The following is a 20,388-nucleotide window of genomic DNA, read 5'->3' as shown; positions in this document are numbered from 1 at the left end:
CTCTCCCCTCCTCTTCCTGCACGAGATCTTATTGACCTCCCAGCCTGGCTCTCACCTCATCTCATCCAAAAAGCCCCTGGTGCCTGTTCTGCGCCGTGTGAACGCCCCTCCTCTGAATCCCCAGCCACCAGCTCTCCCAGGAACACTGCCCACTATGGTTAGCACCAGGTTCTCACATCCACTGGCCCCTTGAGCTCCTTGGAACAGCCCTGGGAGGTGGGCTGCACAGACATTCACGTTGTGTGTTTGAGGAAACTGAGGCTCAGAGAGGTTAAGTAATGGGCTCCAAGTACACAGACAGTCAGGACTACAACCCAGCTTTCCCAACGGCCACCACTGTGATTTACTATTTGATCCCAAAAGAATAAATTCGAATTACTGCTGCTGTCCTTGTTGCTCTTACTACTACGCCACCACTCCTACTATTGAACCAGCAGCAGGGTCTAGCCCCAGGTGGGCCCCTCAGCGGGAAGACCTCCCCCACCTCAGGGATGTGGGATTAGGGACGTAGGTGGCGTGTCCATCTTACAGACCAAGACCCTGAGGCCCAGAAAGTCAAGCAACTTCCTAGAATGCCAGAGCAGGGGACCCGACCTCAGCCCTCAGAATCAGACTGCGGGCCCAGGGAGATAGAAACGGATTTTCACTCTCCCTAGGAAATTAAGACCACATGCTCCAGGACTCTGGCCTGGGGGCCCTTGGTACGTGGAGGGTAACCCGACCTCGGTAGACCCAACGCTGGCCGGCCTGCGGTATGCACGTCATTGTCAGGCAGCCTCCGAGGTCAGCAGCATGGACAGACAACAGCACTGGCTGCGGGGACCTGGGGCTCACCGAACAAGCCCAGTCCCCTGAGCCCACAGTTCCCCTGCCACCGCGGCTCGTCTGTGCCCGGGGCTATGGGAGGACAGGTGATGTGTGCAGGGTCTGCATAGCAGGCCCCCCACTCCACTGGGTTCTGCGATGGGCTCCAATCATGGCTCTTTCTTATCAAGAGCAAGAGGAACTGGCTTATGAATGGGACTGAGCGGCAGACACAGATACTCTAGGGAGATTCTTAAAAATCAGGATACCCAGGCCCCTCCCTGCCTCGGGATTCTGATCCAGCAAGTCTGGGGGATAGCCAGGAACCCCTGTGATTCAGGCAGATGTCCCCCCTGGGAGTCCATCTGACACCCAGGAGACGGAGGCCAGGAAGACGACAGGCTGCACCTGGGTCCCCAGCTTCCTCACTGCCTGCCCCTTAGAGAGACCTTCCGCTTCCTCACTTTAGGGGCTGAGAAACCGTTGTCCACGGAGAGAAGGGAGGTGAGTCAAGGTCTCGGACAAATCTACCCCCAGAGACACTACAGACACCGCAGGGAATGCCCCCTGGTTCCCGTCCCCTGGCGCAGTTCTCTCACCCATATGCCCACGACCAGGTTCAGGGCAAAGTACACCGCGATGATGACAATGTCGGCCACGCTCAGCTGCGGCCCAAGGGCGTGCGTGTCACTAGTGGAGTTGTCCCCCGCCATCCTGCAGCGGGTGCCCGCTCTGTGTCACAGAGAATGGGGCCCAAACCGGGCTGTGTCGGACTTCTTGCCGGGGATAAATTGATCATTAAACAGAGCCGGACAAAGACATCCCACGTGTGACCACGTGGAGGAAACTGCTTCCAAGCGCGTCTCCGTCTCCTCCGCTCCCCACCCGCCCCTTGGGGAGAGCTGAGACACAGGGAGGGGGAGGGGGGCCTCCTTAAACTCAGAGGAGGTTTGGGAAGACGAAAGGGAGTTTAATGGATCCAAAGACAACCAGGAAGCCCCAGAAAGGGCTCAGTCACCTAATGGGTGACTCGACCTATATTTAATTCCTACCAGAAGCGTGGCGGCTTCGGCATGCCTCACCTCTGGATACATCGCCTTCATGGGCAGCTGCACCCTTCTGCAGCCACTGGGCCGCGTTTGGACCCAGAAGGACCTGGGATGGTGACTCTCTCATTACGTGGTTCACTTCCAGCCATGACAGTTCTGTCCCAGAAGGTCTCCATGTGGGGCAATAAAGAGCTGTCGCCAAGCCTCCTCTGTCTCCAGACCAGTGAAACAGGCCCAAGCCCCTCACCCTGACCCTCTGTTCAGACCCCCACGCTCTCCCCAGGACCACGGAGGACCCAGCGCCGAGCCAGTGCCTGCCTCAGCCTTGCGGCCCTGCCCCATGTTGTGCTCAGCACGCCCCTCAAGCTGGTGATGTCACATCCCAGGCAGGAATGGGGGCGGAGCCACCTGTCATTGCACAGCCATTCTTGAGGGCAAGGCTGGGACTTAGCTCCGATCGCCCCAGACCCCCCCCCACTGGTGGTAGTGATGGATCTGGTTCCATCGGACCCCTGACACCCGCTCACTCATCACATCAGTGTGCACAGCTGGGCGGGTGTCTCGGTGACACGGTCTGTGGCTTTGCGGTGCATTTGGAGTTTAACCGGGACACTTAGCCCTTCCAGAGGTGTTAATGAGTGAGCGGCTGTCACTGGGAACACGCTGGCTGGCAAAAACAACTGTGTGCCTGTTATTAGGTAACCCGAGGTGGACGATTTAAAGATTAATCCCCTCACACGAAGGACTAGACAGAGGAGGACAAGAAATTAAATCACTGCTTAGAGTAAACTCAGGCAGGTTCAGACTGCCGACCCCCAACCATCCTCGCCTTGAACCAAGCAGCCTCTCAAATGGCATTGACTGTGTAGGCCATTGCTAGAAATATACGGTAAATCAAGAAGTCACTTTGGGCCCATCAGAAGGACACAGATTTATTAAACCTGTCTCCTGAAGATAAAGCAGTTGAAAAAATAGTATTTGTTCCCCTCGCCTCAGCCCGGGTCTCAGAAGGAAATGACTCACTTAGAGATAACGCCCCCACCCGCTCCCCCTTCTGATCAAACGTCCTGGACAAAGGTGATCCAGGAGCTGATGGCGGGCATGCGCAGTGGAGGACCTGAGGGAGAAATTCCAGTCCCGTTCCACATTCCCACCCCACCTGACCCAACAGGACCACACGCATGGATCTAATTCTTCCGGTCCAACTAGCCCAGCACAGAACGCGGGCCCCTGCCCAGCCGAGACGCCATCCACGTCACACCTGGAAGCTGCATCCATGCCAGGAGGAAGCGCCTGTGTGGTGTTTTCAAACGCCGTGCCGACACCTACTGGGTGCGTTTCCCACACCGACCAGTTCTCCACCTCTCCGAACACCAACTGGGTGTCCTGTAAGTCAGTTCCATTCTACACTGTCAACTCAAGTTAGCAGTGTCAGAACCACAGGTTACGGGCTCCGTTCCCACAAGACAGCCCACTTGACACACTAGTCGCAAGGCCTGGGCCTCCCGTGCTTTTGACCAACTGCCTAGATACCAGGGGTTCCCAAAACCCCCTCTTCAGATTGATAATTTGCTAGAACAGCTCACAAAGCTCAAAGCTCAGGGAAACACTTTACTTATTATTATAAGGGATATGATAAAGGATAGAGGAACAGCCAGATGAAGATATATGTACAGGCAGGTCCAGAAAGAACCAGAGAGGACTAGAACCGCCTCTATCTTTTTTGGGGTGGGGAGAAGTCGCGAGCTCAGGGGCTTCTGTCCCCATGGAGTTGGGGTACGTCACCCTCCGGGTTCGTGCGTGTGTTCACCGACCTGGAAGCTCTCCGAACCCCATTCAGTGTGTAGGGTCTTACGGAGGTTTCCTCACACAGGCGTGATTCTTCAAGGCACTTGCCATTGGTAGCTGCCTCCGTCTCTGGCCCCTCTCTCGTCCAGACCTTGGCTGGGGGTGGGCAGAAAACTCCCACCCTCTAATCCTACCTTGGTTTTTCTGGTGACCATCTCCCATTCTTAAGTTACCAAGGGGCCCCAGCTGCCAGTGTCTCATTAGCATACAAAAGACACTCTTGTCACTCCGGAATTTCCAAGGCTTTTAGGAGCTGTGTGCCAGAATCTGGGGACAAAGACCAAATACAGTCATGCACCGTATAACGTTTGCATCAAGGATGGACTGCATATACGAAGGCGGTGTAGGACGGAGCCCAGGTGTGCAGTGGGTACACCGTCTAGGTGTGTGTAAGTGCACGCACTCCATGATGGTCGCACAATGACAAAATCACCTAACAACGCAGTTCTCAGAATGTATCCCTGTCATTAAGTGGCACATGACTGTATTCATTTTTTCATTGTATTACAGTCCCAGACTCATGAAAAACATCTCCTGGACAACGAGTAGGGGCTGGGCGGGAGAGGGTTTGGCCAGGGCCAAAGCAGGAGGACTGGAACCCTCTCTTTTTCGGGGGGGGGTAGAGAGAGGGATGTCTAAGAATTTATTTTCTTTCTTAGTGCCTCAGAATTGTGCAGGAGGCTTGCCTCAGCTAAACCATGTGGGTGAGCCAGAAAGAACTGAAACAGGCCGTGCACGAGTGGTGTTTGCCACGGCTCTTCTGCACCAGCCTGTGGACTAAACCCTCCATCTGGCTGGTTACCTGTGGCGCCTGCTTTTGCAATGAACGCAGACAGGACTTACACTTATTCATATTAAATGTCACCTGCCTGTCTGTCCCTATAGAAACACACAAGTGTCCCCAGCTACACATGTAAGGAAGTACAAGCAGAAAATTGGAAATTGCCTAAATAGCCATCAAAGGGGTGATAGAGTGATTCACGGTACATCCGTAGAATGCTGTGAACATTAGAAAGATGAGGTGGTTTTATATAGTGATACAAAGGATGATATATTTTAAGTGAAAAAAGCAAATTGCAGAACAGTAGGAGGTCTGACAATTATATTTGCGAACTCATCTTAGAAAAGGTGCTACATTCCTCATTGCTGAATATCACTGCGGTCACCTTCAAGGGACTCCCTTTGAGAAGCTATGCACTGATGCCAGCACCTAGTCCACCCTTCAAAGCAATTTTGGAACTCTTTTCCTGGATTGGCCATCAGCGCTGTCGTCATATTACCCTTGATGTCCTGAATGTCATCAAAATGTCTTCCTTTCAATATCTCCTTTATCATTGGGTAAAGAAAGAAGTCATTGGGGTGATCGGGTGAGTAGGGAGGGTGTTCCAATACAGTTATTTGTTTACTGGCTAAAAGCTCCCTCACAGACAGTGCTATGTGAGCTGGTTCATTGTCGTGATGCAAGAGCCATGGATTGTTAATGAAAAATTCAGGTCGTCTAACTTTTTCATGCAGTCTTTTCAGCACTTCCAAATAGTAAACTTAGTTAATTGTTTGTCAGTTTGTACAAATTCATAATGAATAATCCCCCTGATATCAACAAAGGTTAGCAACATTGTTTTGATTCTTGATTTAGACTGACAGAACTTTTTTGGTCACAGAGAATTGGCTGATTTCCATTGTGCACTTTGATGCTCTGTTTCAGGGTTGTGTTGGTACACCCATGTTTCATCACGAGTGATAACACGGCCCAAAACATCTTGGCAAACTTCGACTCTCCTTCGTTTTTGTTCATTGGTGAGCTCCTTTGGAACCATTTCTGTACACACCTTTCTATTGCCAAAGTTTTCATTTAAGATTTTCCTGTTTCTCTATCGATGTTTACTTGGTCTGCTATGCTTCTCACAGTCAGCAACGATTTTGACACACAATTCGATGAATTTTTGGAATGTTTTCATCAGTTCTGCTCCTTACTGGCCACCCTGACCTCTCTTCGTCAGTGACGCGTTCTCTCCCCTCAGAAAAATATTTAATCCATTTGTTCACTGCCATTTTCTTCGTGGCATTTATCCCCATAAACTTGGACTAACATGTCCCTGATTTCACTTCCACTCTTGCCAAGTTTAACAGGACATTTAATGTTTGTTTGTTGCTCTAATTCAAACTCAGACATTCTCGCGACGGCACACAAAAACACGCAACAACAACGAGCGCCACTCAGCAAGACGCCTCCACACGTCCACACAAACACAGCTCTGAGACACTGATACACCAAGGTTATGACACCTTACTGGGCTGCTTGCTCAGTGCTGCTAATGTCAGCGCACGGTGGCAAGTTCGCAAACTTAATTGTCAGACCTCGTGCGACACTTATCCCCTCATTCTGTACAAAAGAGTGTGTGTAAGTGACAGCAGGGTTCAGAAGGATGTGGATGGGCACCCACCTGCTGGTGAACGGGAGGGGTTGGGCGGGCTCGTTCTTTCTGCAGGCCCCCAGAGCCCCTCAACCCAGCCCCAGCACCTGTCATTCCCCATTTCAGGCTGTTTCCCACCACTGAGTAGAGAAGCTGGAAGGAGCACTTTGCTGTGAAGAGCAGGGAGAGGAAACTGAATTATTTTACTAGTCCAGTTCCTGACATTTACTAGTCCAGTCCACTTCCTGTTTGTGTAGTGCAGTTACCCCTCCTGCGGCCACTTCTCTGATCTGGTGGCTGAGCTCCAATGCCCACATCCAGTTGGCTCCCCTCAGACAGCACCTTCCCAACCAAACCTCCCCTTCTGCAGAGCTTGGTGGGCATCTAAAGCACGACCATCATCACCGTCTGTTCTCAAGGGCATATACCTACCAGTAGAATTGATGGGTCATATGCTAATTCTATGTTTAACTTTTTGAGGAATTACCACAGTTTTCCACAGTGGTAGCACCATTTTTTATTCCTACCATCAGTTCCAATTTCTCCATATTCTCACCAACACTGGTTATTTCCTGGTTTGCTTTTTGTTTGGTTGGTTTGTTTTTTATTATGTTTTATTTGTAGTATAATCATCCAATTGGATATGAAGCGGTACCTTACTGTGGTTTTTTATTTGCATTAACATCTTTTCATGTAATTTTTGTCCATTTCTGTATCTTTGGAGAAATGTCTATTCAAGTCCTTTGCCCATTTTTAAATTAGATTGTCTTTTTGTTGTTGAGTTATAAGTTGTATATATATGTATATTTATATGTATTGTATCTGAGGTGTGATCAAAACATACAGCGAATGTTTAAACAAAAAAAAGTTGATTACAGTAAAAGACACATTGCCGTAACTCCCCCTCGCTTAAAACACACTTATGCCATCGTTCTTGCCACTTTCTGAAGCAGTTCTAGACGTCCTCTTTCATGAGTGTCTTTAGTTGTGCTGTTGTGACTGCCTCTATGTACTGAATTGATTCAAAACGTTTACCGTTCATGGTCATTTTGACTTTGGGGAAGAGGCAGAAGTCACACGATACTTGATCCAGTGAATAAGGTGGATGAGGACACACCGTCATGTTTTTATTTGACAGAAATTGCCGTATCAGAAGTGATGTGTGACACGGAGCGTTGTCATGATGGAGGATGAAGTAAAGACACTCACGAAAGAGGACTTCCAGAACTTCTTCAGAAAGTGGCAAGAACAATGGGATAAGTGTGCTGGAAGTGAGGGGGAGTATTTTGAGGGGAATTAATAGTAACATGTCTTTTACTGTCATACAATTTTTCAATGTAAACATTCACTGTGTTTTTTCATCACACCTCATGTACATAATGGTCTCCCCTTGTCTGTAGGGCATATGTTCAAAGACCCCTATTTGCTTAAAACAGCAAATAGCACCAAACCCTATATATGCTATGTTTTTTCCTATACACACACACCTATGATAAAGTTTAATTTTATCATAGGTGAGAGGCGCAGTGAGAGATTAACATAGCTAATAATAAAATAGATTAATTATAACAATCTACTGTCATAAAAGTTACATGAATGGCTTTGGGGCCGTTATTAAGTAAACTGCAGGTTACTTGACCACAAGCGCTGTGATCCCGTCACTGTCGATCTGATCACAGAGATGGCTACTAAATGACTAATGGGCGAGTAGCGTATGCCGTGGGTACACTGGACAAAGGGATGATTCACGTTCCAGGCAGGATGGAACAGGATGGTGAGAGATTTCATCATGCTACTCAGAACAGCAAGTACTTTAAAGCTTATGAATTGTTTAGTTCTGGAATTTTCCATTTAATAATATTTTCAGACTGCAGTTGACTGTGGGTAAACCACAGAATGTGAAATCAAACATGAGGAGGGTACTATGTGCATGTGTATGTGTTTTCTAGATACAATGGAACACATACACATAATGCACACTTTGCAAAAGTAGTTTGGAAAAGTCACTAAACAAATGGATGCCTCAGCCCTCAACAAGCAAAAATCAGAAAATCATCAGGAGGGGGGAAGATCTGATCTCCAAAGGTACCACCACGTTGTAATAATCAAAACGTCCAGTTCTCAACAACAAGAAAACTACAAAGTATACAATAGTATTGCCGTGGCTCCTTTATCAAAGATCAGTCCTGGGTCTATTTCTGGGCTCATTTCCGTCCCACTGATCTGTTTGTCTATTCTTTCACCAGTGCCGCAGTGTCTTGACTATGGTGGCGTTAGAGTAGGTCTTGAAGTCAGGGAGCCCCAATCCTGCAACTTTGTTCTTCTCCTTCAATCCTGAGCTGCCTATTCTGGAGGTCTTTGACCTCTCCACAGAAACTTCATAATCAGTTTATCAGTAGCCACAAAACTCACTTGCTGCAATTTTGATTGGGATTGCATTGAACCTAGAGGTCTAGTTGGGAAGAACTGACATCTGAACAATATTGAGTCTTCCTGTCCAGGAACAGGGACTATCTCCTCATTTGTTTCGTTCTTCTTTCATCAGAGTTTTATATTCTTCCTCATATGAAGATCTTATTCATATTTTGTTAGATATGACTAGGTATTCCATTTTGGAGTGCTAGTGTAATGGTATTGTGCTTTTAATTTCAAATCCCACTTGTTTATTTCTGGTATATGGGAAAGCGATTGACTTTTGTACCCTGCAACCCTGCTCTACTCACTTATTGGTCGCAGGAGGGTTTTGGTCAGTTCTTTCACATTTTCTACATAGATGATCATGTCACCTGAGAAAAAGGCAGCTTTACTTCTTCATTCCCAATTTGTATACTTTTAATATCCTCTTCTTGTCTTATTGCATTATCTAGGACTTCTGGTATGATGTTGAAAAGGAGTCGTGAGAGGGGACATCCTTGCCTTTTTCCTGATCTTAGTGGAAAAGCTTCTAGTTTCTTGCCATTAAGTATAATATTAACTGTTATAACAGACAACTGTAAGTTTTCTGTAGATACTCTTTATCAAGTTGATGAAGTTCCTCTCTATTCCTCGTTTTCTGAGAATTAGAGGAATAGGTGTTGGATTTGTCAAATGCTTTTCCTGCATCTGTAATCATGTATTTTTTTTCTTTTCTTAGGCTGTTGATGTAATGGGTTATATTAATTGATTTTTCAATGTTGGAACAGCCTTGCATACCTGGGATAAATCCCACTTGGTCAAGGTGTATAATTCTTTTCATACATTGTTGGATTCAATTTGCTACTATTTTGTTGAGAACTTTTGCGTCCATGTTCATGAGAGATATTGGTCTTTGATTTTCTTTTATTGTAATGTCTTTGTCTGGCTTTGGTATTAGGATAATGCTGGCTTTATATAATAAGTCAAGAAGTATTCCCTCTGCTTCTATTTTCTGAAAGAGACTGTAGAAAATGCGTCTAATTTTTTCCTTAAATGTTTGCTAGAATTCACCAGTGAACCCATCTGGGCCAGGTGTTTTCTGTTTTAAAAGGTTATCAATTATTTCTTTAATAGGTATAGACCCATTCAGATTGTTTGTTTCTTCTTATATCAGTTTTGGCAGATTTTTATTTCAAGAAATTGGTTCATTTAATCTAGCTGTCAAATATGTGGGCATGAGTTGTTTCTAGATTCTTTTTTTATCCTTTTGCCGTCCGTGGGATCTATAGTGATGTCCCCTCTTTGGTTTCTGATATTATTCATTTGTGTCCTCTCTCTCTTTTTATTAGTTAGCCTGGCTAGAGGCTTATCGATTTTTTCACAGAAGCAACTTTTGGTTTCATTGATTTTATCAATTTGCGGGTTTCAATTTCATTGGCTTCTGCTCTACTTTTTCTTATTTCTTTTCCGCTACTTACTTTGGATTTAATTTGCTATTCTTTTCCTAGTTGCACCCCACCCCACCCTTGTCTGTTCCTCTGTGATCAGAAGCAGCCATCAGCTATTAGAGCACAGATCCCCAATATTTGGAAGACAGTCCTTTTTACCAACCCTGGCTTCTGTAAGCTTGTGCAGAATGATCCAGGAACATACGCACTGCTGCCTGCCATAGGGCTGGGGTGATAAGTATTTGTTACTGTCCTAAGAGCTGAAATTGACCAAAATTAACCACAGTTTACCATTCAGGACCTCTTCTGGAAGTTGCAAACATCTGATAGAGTTCAGAGTTCCAAAAGTGTTGCATTGGACAGATTTTGCCACCACAATTTTTGTCTAGGTGGTGCTTCCAACTCCACATTGACCAAATTCTCTGTTTGGCTCATTTTTATTATTTCTGTGTCTATTGACATTCTCTATTTGGTGAGACATCATTTTGATGGTTTCCTTTATCTCTGAGTATACACAGGGTGCCAAAAAATGTACACACATTTTAAGAAAGGAAACAACTGTATTAAAATTGTAATACAATGAATGACGCTAGCGTTCATTTGATGAACGCCATCTTTTGAGTGAGCGTCATACTCCACGTTGCTCCCGTAATTCAACTCAACTTCGGAAAGTAATACATAGATAACTTGTCTTAAAATGTGTACATTATTTTTGGCATCCCCGGTATTTCAGATAGTTGATTTAAAATCTTTGTCTAGTAAGTCTGTCTGGACTTCCTCAAGGATGATTTCTATTCCTTTCCCCACCCTCTGTACAGCCCAACTGAGGCAGGACAGGTAGCCTAGGAAACCCTCTACAGGGTACAATGTGAGGTGCCTCACTAGTTATTACAATAACAAGTGACTGTATCCAGCACCTGCAGCTGGAGAAAAACAAGAACCAGTCTCATCCAGCGGGGCTAATCCCTATGACCGGGGACTGAACTTGAGCTAACTTTAATGTCATTATACTGTCATTTGCACTGCTGTTATTACGACTCCCATCATGCATCTGATGACTTGACAATTCCAAAGGAACCAAATAAGGAAGAAAAGGCAGGAAATGAAGCGTCCCACGCAGAGGGAGGAGATGAATGTACTATGTCAATGGGATGTCCCCAATTCCTGCCCTGCGAGGGATAAGAACCCCTGATCGTGACTTCCTAAGGGTGACTCTTTCTTTGCGTTCGCCCGCACTTTCCTCTCAAGTATGTACTTTTGTTTTTAGTAAACCACTTTCTCTTTCCTGCATCTGTCTCACTCTTGAATTTTTTCTTGTACAGAGATAAGTACCTGGTCACCACTGCTCTGGGTTGAGTCCCCTCTTGGCCATCCCCGTGAGCCTCTGGTGACACAACCTTATTTCTTTACATGCCTCATAATTATTTTGTTGAAAACGGACATTTTGCATATTATAATGTGGGAAGTCTGGAAATCAGATTCTCCTCCCTCCGCAGTGTTTATTGCTGCTTGTAGTTGTTTGTGTTTGTTTAGTGGCTTTTCTGAACTAATTTCATAAAGTCTGTATTCTTTGTTGTTTTGGCACCTGAAGTCTCTCTTGAGTTATCTCAGGGGCAGCTAGTGAGTCATCACAGACTTCCTTAAAAGCCTGAACCCCCCACCCCCCAAAATCTCCCAGTATGCAGATGGGCTCTGTATGTGGCTTGGGGCACGCCTTCAGCACGCAGCCAGGCAGCTCACAACTCTGCCTTAGCCCTCACTTCTTCCTTGTGCAGAGCCGAATAATAGGCATGGTGGAGCAATGAGATCTTACAGCTTTCTCAGGTATTTTCTGAGCATACACTCAACCCTCTGCAATCGTGGAGCCTTCTAGATTCCCAGGAATGTGTGGGGGGAGCTTTTCAAAGCACTTTTCTCCAAAAGCATCTCATTCCCCAGCCTTTATTCCCAAGCTTTTGGGTTTTATTGTCTGCTCCAAGAGGCAATGGCTAATACATTTGCTTTTGAACTTTTTCAACAATGGTCCCTCTCTGTTGTGGGAGAGTTTACTAGGTAAAATAAAGGCAAGTTCTTTGAGCCAGTCCTTCAAGAAGCCACCAGACAGGTCTAAACAAACAAGCACAATTCTGCTCCCACTGGTACTAGGTACCCACACCAGGAATGCAGGCTGCCGTCTTCAAGGCTGTCGTGGAGCTGGGGAGCAGGTGATGGGACCAGGGGGAGTTAAAATGCCACAAAGCTCTCTTACCGGGATTCAGGTTTTGTCTTTTGTTGTGTTTTTTGGGTTTTTTTGTGACTGAGCATTTACTCGGTTGCTGTAAACTTTTGATTCATTTCTAGAGTTCCAATAAAGTCGACCATGACAGTTTTTGACAACTTGGTCATGTGGACATTAAAAATAAAAGTTATTTTACCAGCAAAAATGGGTTTCTTTGGGAACGGGAAAGAATTGCAATTTGGGACAATCAAACTATAGCAAACACCATTGGCAAGTTCAACAAACAAAGGAGACAAGCGTTATTTTATAGAGAAAAAGAAGGAAATTGTGAGGGCTTGTTTTAAATGACATTTCATTGGAGAAAAGCAGTTGAGGATGATGACAGTTGTTCAATGGCTGAGTTGCTGGCCTGCCAGTTTCTTGTGGAAGATGTAATGCACATCTTTCCAGTTGGGGCCTGTAGTTGACAATTCTTTCCTGTGGATGATTATTCTGCTGGGGTCTATAATTGACAATTGTTCTTGTAATTGACCTCGTCGTACTGTGTGAGAGCTCCCCCTTCTGGCCTCCCAACTTCACTTAAGTTTCCAGCGTTACTTTCAAGTGTTTCCTCAAGAAAACCATGCTCACCGACAAAGCACAAAGGAGAGAGTTATACTGGTACTAAACTTGCAGAGTTCTAAGCAAGAGTGAATGTGCCATGTTGACAATGCCGATTTCTACTTTGACTGGACCCTAACAGGAATTGTATTACTTGATGTAATTAACCTCATGTGTACCGGCATACCTGGTTTTATTACACATCCTTTTATCGCACTTCACGGATGCTGGGGTTTTTTTGTTATTGTTTGTTTTACAAATTAAAACCCAATCCTCCATCAGCAAAAAGCTTACTACTTGCTTTACTGCAATATTCACTTTACCGTGGTGATCTGGAACGTACCCAGCAATATCTCCGAGGTATGCCTGTATTACTTTGCTCAAATCCTGACACTGACCAGTGCGAAAAGCACTTCGCCTCTCTGGAGCAGTTTCCTTGTACAGCAAACAGGAATGCTGCCAGGGTGGGCTGGGACACGGAGGTGAAGCGCAGGACAACGCCTGCATGTGGTGCTTCGTGGAAATGGAAGCCTTCATTAGTAGTTGTTTTCACAGTGGCCAACCAAGCTGAAGTTTTAGGCACAAATATGACCAGCCAAAGACTGGGCTGGCAGCTTGGCTACTCAACAGTGGAGAGATTCAGATAAGGGCTAACTCGTGAGTCAAGCCAAGGCCTTAGGGAATGCCTCGACGTTCTCTCAGCTCTGCCATACACCCACGTAAAAGAGGAGGTCTTTAGTCCGGATATGCTTGACATGTTGCAAAGAGCACTGGGCCGGGAAGCAGGAAGCTTCAGTCTGAATCCTAGGTGGTTTATCAGTGGTGAGGCCTTGGAGATGGTAAAGAATTACGAGAACCGGACGAATAGCATTCTGGCGCAGAGCCGTGGCTGAACGGGTGTGTGTTGACGTGTCCATTCCTTCACTCACGCCCCTGCGTGACATCACCCAGTGTTCTGCTGCTCTGAGAGCAAAGCTCTACCTCACATTTGTCTGTCCAGATCGGTGACATCACAATCAAAATCGGAAACTATTAGGGTTTTCTTGTTACAGAATTTCTGGCTAAGTGGCGACAGTAGTCTGGGAGGCAAACAGGACTTCTCTGGCTGAGGAAAAGCCTGTGATACACAAACATCTGGTTTTCTCCAGGAGAGGGCTTCGGTGGCTGAGGGGCTCAGGTGGGAGGCTTTTTCTTCTGTGCTCTTTGGCCCTCAGAACCCGTGAGCCCCACAACAGAGCCCAACCTCCTACACGTGACTGAAAAGCGTCTGTCCTGCAGCCCCCACCTGCCATCCCCTCCTCAGCACCCTTTTCTGCTGCTCCAGCCACAACGGGCTGTGACACCACACACCATGCACCGTCGTGCCTCTGAACCTTTGCTCATGCTGTTCCTTCTTCCTATTCTCCACCTACCATCTTTCCTGATCCTCACATGGAACCGCTGTTCCTTCTTCATGCCCCTTAACTCTCTGCTAAGACCTGCCAGGTGCCTGGGAATCAACCCCGCCAGGCGGGGGGTTATCTCCGGTGTTCATCTCCACATCCTGCCAGAGCCAGCGCTGAGCATACCCCCACGTATTGGTGGATTGGAAGGGCTCTAGCTAGCTTTCCAAGTTCATCACACAGAAGAAAACATCCCATTGCATTTTTGTCCATTCACTTCTCTTCTATAAATTTGACGTTCGTTCACGAAGCATGACACATCAAGGACAACCATGCAGGTCAAACCTCATGGGACACAGCCACCAGGAGAAAACTTCTTACTGAAGAGCTCAATGGTAATATGGTAACAAAAGGGGCAAAAGATGGGGGGGAAACGACAACACAGCAGTCTGAAGATGTGGGACTTACTGCGAAGCTGCATCAGCCCATTTCAGAGAATCAGTTTCAGACTCCTGGTTGGGCACAGGTTGGCTCCTCTCTCACAGGTGATTCCTGTCCCCGAAGCTCTTCTTCCAAATGGGGCAACTGATTAGAGACTACAACCTGCTCCAGACCAGAGCTGCACCGGCCACAGCAGCCATCAGTGTAGTACTTCCTAAGCCCGTCGGGAAAGATCTTACCTTCCCAATTCTAGGGACAGGTTCTCAAAAGGCAAGGACACATTTTCAAAGGAGACAGCTCCAGGATTAACTGGACTAGAAAACTTGAAGGGAAGTGGGGAGGGCACCTTTCTCAGAAGTAGGGTGGCGGGGCCTGGAGGGGGCTGGGTGTTGCTGGGTGTGATGGGCACGGAGGGACCCGCAAGAGATCACCTGATACCCGGGCATGCAGCTGCCAGGCGCCGAGAGCCCTGAGGCTTCTGCGAGCTTGCGCGGGCAGGGCAAGCCCCCAGGGGTCACCCTCTCACAGGGAGGGCCAGGAAACCCCCGTGTGGCTAACAGGAAGTGACTAATCTTAATTTGGTGCTGAGTCAACGATTTTATTACATATCCCAACAGAGACTGCCTAGGCAGAAAGCAAAGATTTAAGTTTTTTTGGAAGAAAAGGTATCTTTTCCTTGGTGAGAACGTCTGAAGTTTTCCTCCCTGACTGGAAGGGGCTGCCCACACGGTGACCTCTGTGGGAGAACACGCTGGCAGAAGTCATGGACCCCAGTGTTGCCCAGTCTGATACGCTCTTAAGGTACAGGTTCCGAGTTCTCAACTCCAGGACAGACAAGACTAGATGCTGACACTGAAAGGGCCACATCACCTGCTCATTGGTGACCCTCTCCGGCATCTCCGCCCCCAGGACATGCAGTGGCATATTTGGTTTACACAATGGCTGTGCTGTCAAACAAGGCCCCCACGCCCCACCCCCCAGCCTGGGATTCGAGTTCCTCTCCCGTCACAGTCAAAGGACTTCGCATGAGGAGCGTGCAGGGGCGTGGAAAAGTGGCCCAGGGAACACGCTTCCCTACGAGGCTCCTGTGTCCCCGAGAGAAGGCAGAAGGGAAAGCTCAATCAAGCTGATGAACAGTTTGACACCCACATCCTGTATACTCAGCTTTTATTTTATTTTAGTTATAAAACAATTGCCAAAACACAAAGTTTTAAAAAACACACACAAACACAGTAAGCTTTTATTTCTTCTTTTGTTGCAGAAAATAAATAATGGTCACATATTCCATATGCTTATCTATAAAACAATTTCTAAAAATGTCATCTACTGGATTCAACAGTATAATCTTTTTGGCTTTTCAATTGCAGGTATCATTTATTTTATTAAATTTTTCAAGCACTTAGGCTCCAACAATTTTGCAAAAAGGCTATTTGTGAGCTTAAAAATCTTATTCCAAGTTATATTTCAAACAAACTAAAACAACAGGTCTTAGTTTATTTAAGAGGAGAATATAATTTTTCTTTTATAAAAATTGCCAAAAAAACTCTGAAACATCCAAACTGACATTAGAAAGTTGGTCTGTCTTCATCGGAATTAACGAGAAGAAAGGAACAAAACCTAACACCCCTGGGAAATCCACCCGATCAGGCAGGTCCCTCACAGTACGCACGCTCACATTTCCAGTTTGGCCCTGGGGAGTTTTACGGAAGGGAAGCTGTTCAGTCATCTAAACCTATATTTCTGAAAAGGTAAGACATGGACTCCCCATTGTGAATCCGACGGATGGCTTCTGAAAGGATCATGCTGATATCCACAGTTTTAATTTTGGGGCACTGGAGCTTCTGGATTTCATGTGGAATTGTATTGGTAACCACCACCTTGGAATCAAGAGAAAAACACCAAGAGCATCACAAAACCAAGTAGCTGCCTGGCTTGACCTGAAAATCTGATATATTGTCAACTCTCTAAGGAGGATGGTGGGTCTACCTACCATACCTTCAGTTTTCAGTCGGTGTGAATGCTATCTGTGTTTCTTAGAGGTTAAGAGCTGACAACCCTATACCCACTAGGGCAGCTAGACTGTATTGGCGAGTGTTGGCCAACAAGCGCTGGCAAGGCTGTGGATAAACCGGAATCCTCACACACTGCTGGTGGGAATGTAAAACGGTTCAGCTGCTTTGGACAACGGTCTGGCAGTTCCTTAAGAGTTTAAACACAGAGGTCCCATATGACCCAGGAATTCCACTGCTAGGTGTGCAGCCAAGAGAAATGAAAACATGGCCATACAGAAACTTGGACATGAATGTTCCCAACAGTATTATTCACAATAGTCAGAAGGTAGTAACCACACAAATTTCCATCAACGTATGAAGAAACAAAAATGTGTTCTAGCCATTCAATGAAATATTCAGCAATAAAAAGAAATGAAGTTCTGACACAAGCTACTACATGGATGAACCTTGAAGGCATTATGCTGAGTGAGACAAGAGACACATTAAAGACGGATATTGTATGATTCTGTTTATATGCAATTCCAGATTAGGTAAATCTTACGAGACAGAAAGTAGATTAGTGGTGCCTAGGGCTGAGTGGATTGAGAAGAAATGGGGAGTGACTGCTAATGGGAATGAGGTTTCTTTCTGGGGGGATGAAAATGTTCTAAAATTGTGGTGATGGATGCACAAGTCTGTGAATATACTAGAAACCACTGCATTTATATACTTCAAATGGGTGAATTGTATAGTATGTGAATTATTTCTCAATAAAGCTGTTATTTTTAAAAGTTAAGATTTCATAAAATCAAAAAAAGGAGAAAACAAGCACTTTTTCAACAGCTACAAATGGAAAAAAATACTCAGCCTTCTTAAAAAACAGAGAATGGGAATAATATTATTATTTATAATATATACTCCCTACTTTCAACATAGGCCTCAAGACAGCCTATTACTATTATTTTTTAATAGGACTTTATTGGGAAACAGTGTGTACTTCCAGGACTTTTTTTTCCAAGTCAAGTTGTTGTCCTTTCAATCTTAGTTGTGGAGGGTGCCATTCAGCTTCAAGTTGTTGTCCTTTCAGTCTTAGTTGTGGAGAGCGCGGCTCAGCTCCAGGTCCAGTTGCTGTTGCTAGTTGCAGGGGGCGCTGCCCACCATCCCTTGCAGGAGTCAAACTGGCAGCCTTGTGGTTGAGAGGACGTGCTCCAACCAACTGAGCCATCCGGGAGCTCAGCGGCAGCCCAGCTCAAGGTGCCGTGTTCAGCCTTAGTTGTAGAGGGCGCTGCCCACCGTCCCTTGCAACCTTGTGGTTGAGAGCCCACTGGCCCATGTGGGAATGACCCGGCAGCCCTCGGAGTTAGGAGCACGGAGCTCCAAAGGCCTACACCACCGGGCCGGCCCCGAGACAGCTCACTGAAGCAGCACCGCACAGTGCGATTGCTGAAGCAGATGTGACCCACCAGGAATCATTTAGAACCAGCACTAGGGACAAAGACCTACTCTAACTAATCACTGTGACTTGTCATTTGGTATTTGCTCTTCCTGGAGACTAAGGCAGAAATGGAAACACAAAGGGTTATGTAAATCTCATGACCTGTAAAAGGGAGAACAGCTCCCAAAGGGAAAAAGTACCTCCCCACGGGTACGACACAGCGTTCTTTGCACCATTCACACAGAACCAAGGTGCCGAGCGCTGGGGGCAGGGCTGCACTCGCACGGCCTGCACAGCGGTCCCTGGAGGCACTATGTGGTCACCTTGTGGCTCTTTTCCTCGCTAAAGAACCACCCTCATTGGGAAATAAAATTTCCAAAAATTATTCTAACCACTTTTTAAAATAATAGCTTTACTGAGATATAATTCACATACCATACAATTCACCCACGTTTTTAAGGTGGACAAATAATTTTATGTTCTGCATGCAAATACACGTCAAGTACTGAAAACTTTTTCCATCAATTTTCTCTAAAACACTGAAAACCATGATGGTCTATTCTGTGAACAGCCCAAGTGTACAATTCAATGGTTTTTAGAACATTCGGAGCTGTGTTTACTGTCTCCCCAAAAGGAAGCCCTATCCCCCTTAGCTGTCACTCCCAGTTTCACCCTTCCCCAAACCCCTGGCAACCACTAATCTACTGTCTGCATAGATGCCGACTCTAGGCGTTTCATGTAACTACTTTTAATTTTAAAAAGAAAGAAAAACACTTCAAATCTTGATTTCTCAACCCTAAGCGCTATCTACGGGTTACTACTCTGAAAGAAGGGGAAATTCGCCTCTCTCCACTTCTCCCACCCCCACCTCCTAACTTGTTAATTCTGCCATCACTATTACACTGTTCAAAGCTTTTCAGCTACTGTGCAACTGTATTTTGTGTGTAAGTCTGTATGAAAACGCCTCACTTCCTGAACAGGAAGCAGCGCCCTCTCAGGGACGCAAGAGCCCCTCCAAGCGCAGGCTCCCCACGGAAGAGCTCTGGCTACCAGACTCACACCTGCCTCTGCTGCTCTGCACGCCTCCTCTCCAACGTCCACTCTGCTCGCAGGAACTGGCTCCAGCAGGCCCGTCCACCTTCCTCTGGTCTGCTCTTTCTGAGGTGCCCGCACGCAGCAGCTGGGAGAACCCCAGCTGGTGCCACGCGGACAGACCAGAGAGAGCTGCCCGGGCCTGAGGGCACCTCCCTTCACTTGCCACGTGAACTCTGTATCACTGATTCTGCCTCCTGGACCGCCTGTAATGCCATTCCAGTTCTCAGGCCGCGTTGTGCAGCTGAGTGAGGAGGCTGGATTATCGATCAGAGCACGCCAGTCTGGCCTTTGGTCTGTTAAGGCAGCTTAAACCCATCAAAGATGATAAACATAGGGCCAGGCTCAAGGAGATCTCCTGTGAGGAGTAAAAAATTGGGATTCGGAAAAGTCTGACTCATTTAAGCTCAATACCCAGCACTTCTCTTCGAGAGGTAATAAAAATGCGATTTACACACTCAAGCCTCTGGCTGCCTGGCTGGCTGGGGACTGAGCGAGGTGCGCAAAGCAGGGCGCACAAACCCGGACAGCCTTGCTTCAGCCACACTGGGAGCCGGGGCAGCTTAGGAAAAGTGCCCCGTTGGCCTTCCTCCCAGTTTCAGCCCAGGGACGGCTGCACCGGGGAGAGTGATGGGCTTTGGCATCAGGCACACTGAGGTCTAAACCCAAACGCGCGGCCTCCTAGCTGTCTGACCTTAAGTCACCTAACTTTTCTGAAGCACAGTTTCTCATCTTGCTAAAAGGGGTGGGGGGCACTGACATGGCCCCTGCATGGAGCTCAGGGCGGCAGGGCAGGCTCGCCCGCACGTGGCCTGGCTGTTACCTCATCAATGGCCGATTCTTCAATCAGTCGGGGAGCATCTGAAGATAACAAGCCATGTGTCGCCATCACAAAGATTTTATATGCACCTCTTTCCTTCAAGGTCTCTGCTGCAGCAAGAAAGCTGTCAACATCATCGATTATGTCATCCTGTCAAATTACAGATTGAGCAAAAGGTACATGAACACTTTTGCAAAGGTGGGTTTAGACAACCAGGGAAGAGAAAGGGTCTCATTCTACGATGACACATTTGCTGTTCCGTTTTACCGCGTCCAGACGGCGTGGTGACGCGGCTCCGTCACTGCCCCACTGATTCCCTGACAAGCCTTGCACAGTTCTGTCATTTACAGGCGTCCACTCTCTCCACCACCCTCAGTGCTCCTGGGGTCCCCCTCTACGGCCCGATGTCACCATGCAGGTGCTCCAGAAATGTACGCTCTTTTCTTTTTCTT

At 46.8% G+C, this 20,388-nt stretch overlaps 2 protein-coding genes across 9 annotated transcripts in view; both read right to left on the bottom strand.

Annotated features, from left to right (window-relative positions):
- SLC5A10 (solute carrier family 5 member 10) overlaps positions 1-2,203 on the bottom strand; it is a 60,877-nt gene extending 58,674 nt beyond the window's left edge. For 2 of the 6 annotated variants that reach the window (XM_081028328.1, XM_081028333.1), the window contains exon 1: positions 1,404-1,552. In XM_081028328.1, the coding sequence (XP_080884454.1) occupies positions 1,404-1,517 (114 nt within the window). In that variant the 5' untranslated portion in view covers positions 1,518-1,552. Of the gene's footprint in view, positions 1-1,403; positions 1,656-1,886 lie in introns of those variants that run through there. The other 4 variants (XM_081028331.1, XM_081028332.1, XM_081028330.1 and 1 more) reach the window with 4 other exon arrangements.
- A 13,545-nt stretch (positions 2,204-15,748) lies between these two features.
- PRPSAP2 (phosphoribosyl pyrophosphate synthetase associated protein 2) overlaps positions 15,749-20,388 on the bottom strand; it is a 44,417-nt gene continuing 39,777 nt past the window's right edge. For 2 of the 3 annotated variants that reach the window (XM_081028322.1, XM_081028324.1), the window contains 2 exons: positions 19,940-20,086; positions 15,749-16,475 (listed from right to left, as the gene is read on the bottom strand). In XM_081028322.1, coding sequence (XP_080884448.1) covers positions 16,317-16,475; positions 19,940-20,086 — 306 coding nt within the window. In that variant the 3' untranslated portion in view covers positions 15,749-16,316. The remainder of the gene's footprint in view (positions 16,476-19,939; positions 20,087-20,388) is intronic. The other variant, XM_081028325.1, reaches the window with a different exon arrangement.

This window comes from Rhinolophus hipposideros (assembly GCF_964194185.1).
Source record: "Rhinolophus hipposideros genome assembly, chromosome: 20".
Taxonomy (NCBI): Eukaryota; Metazoa; Chordata; class Mammalia; order Chiroptera; family Rhinolophidae; genus Rhinolophus; species Rhinolophus hipposideros.
The sequence above is the reverse complement of the archived record's forward strand: the minus strand, read 5'-3'. Positions and strand labels throughout refer to the sequence as shown.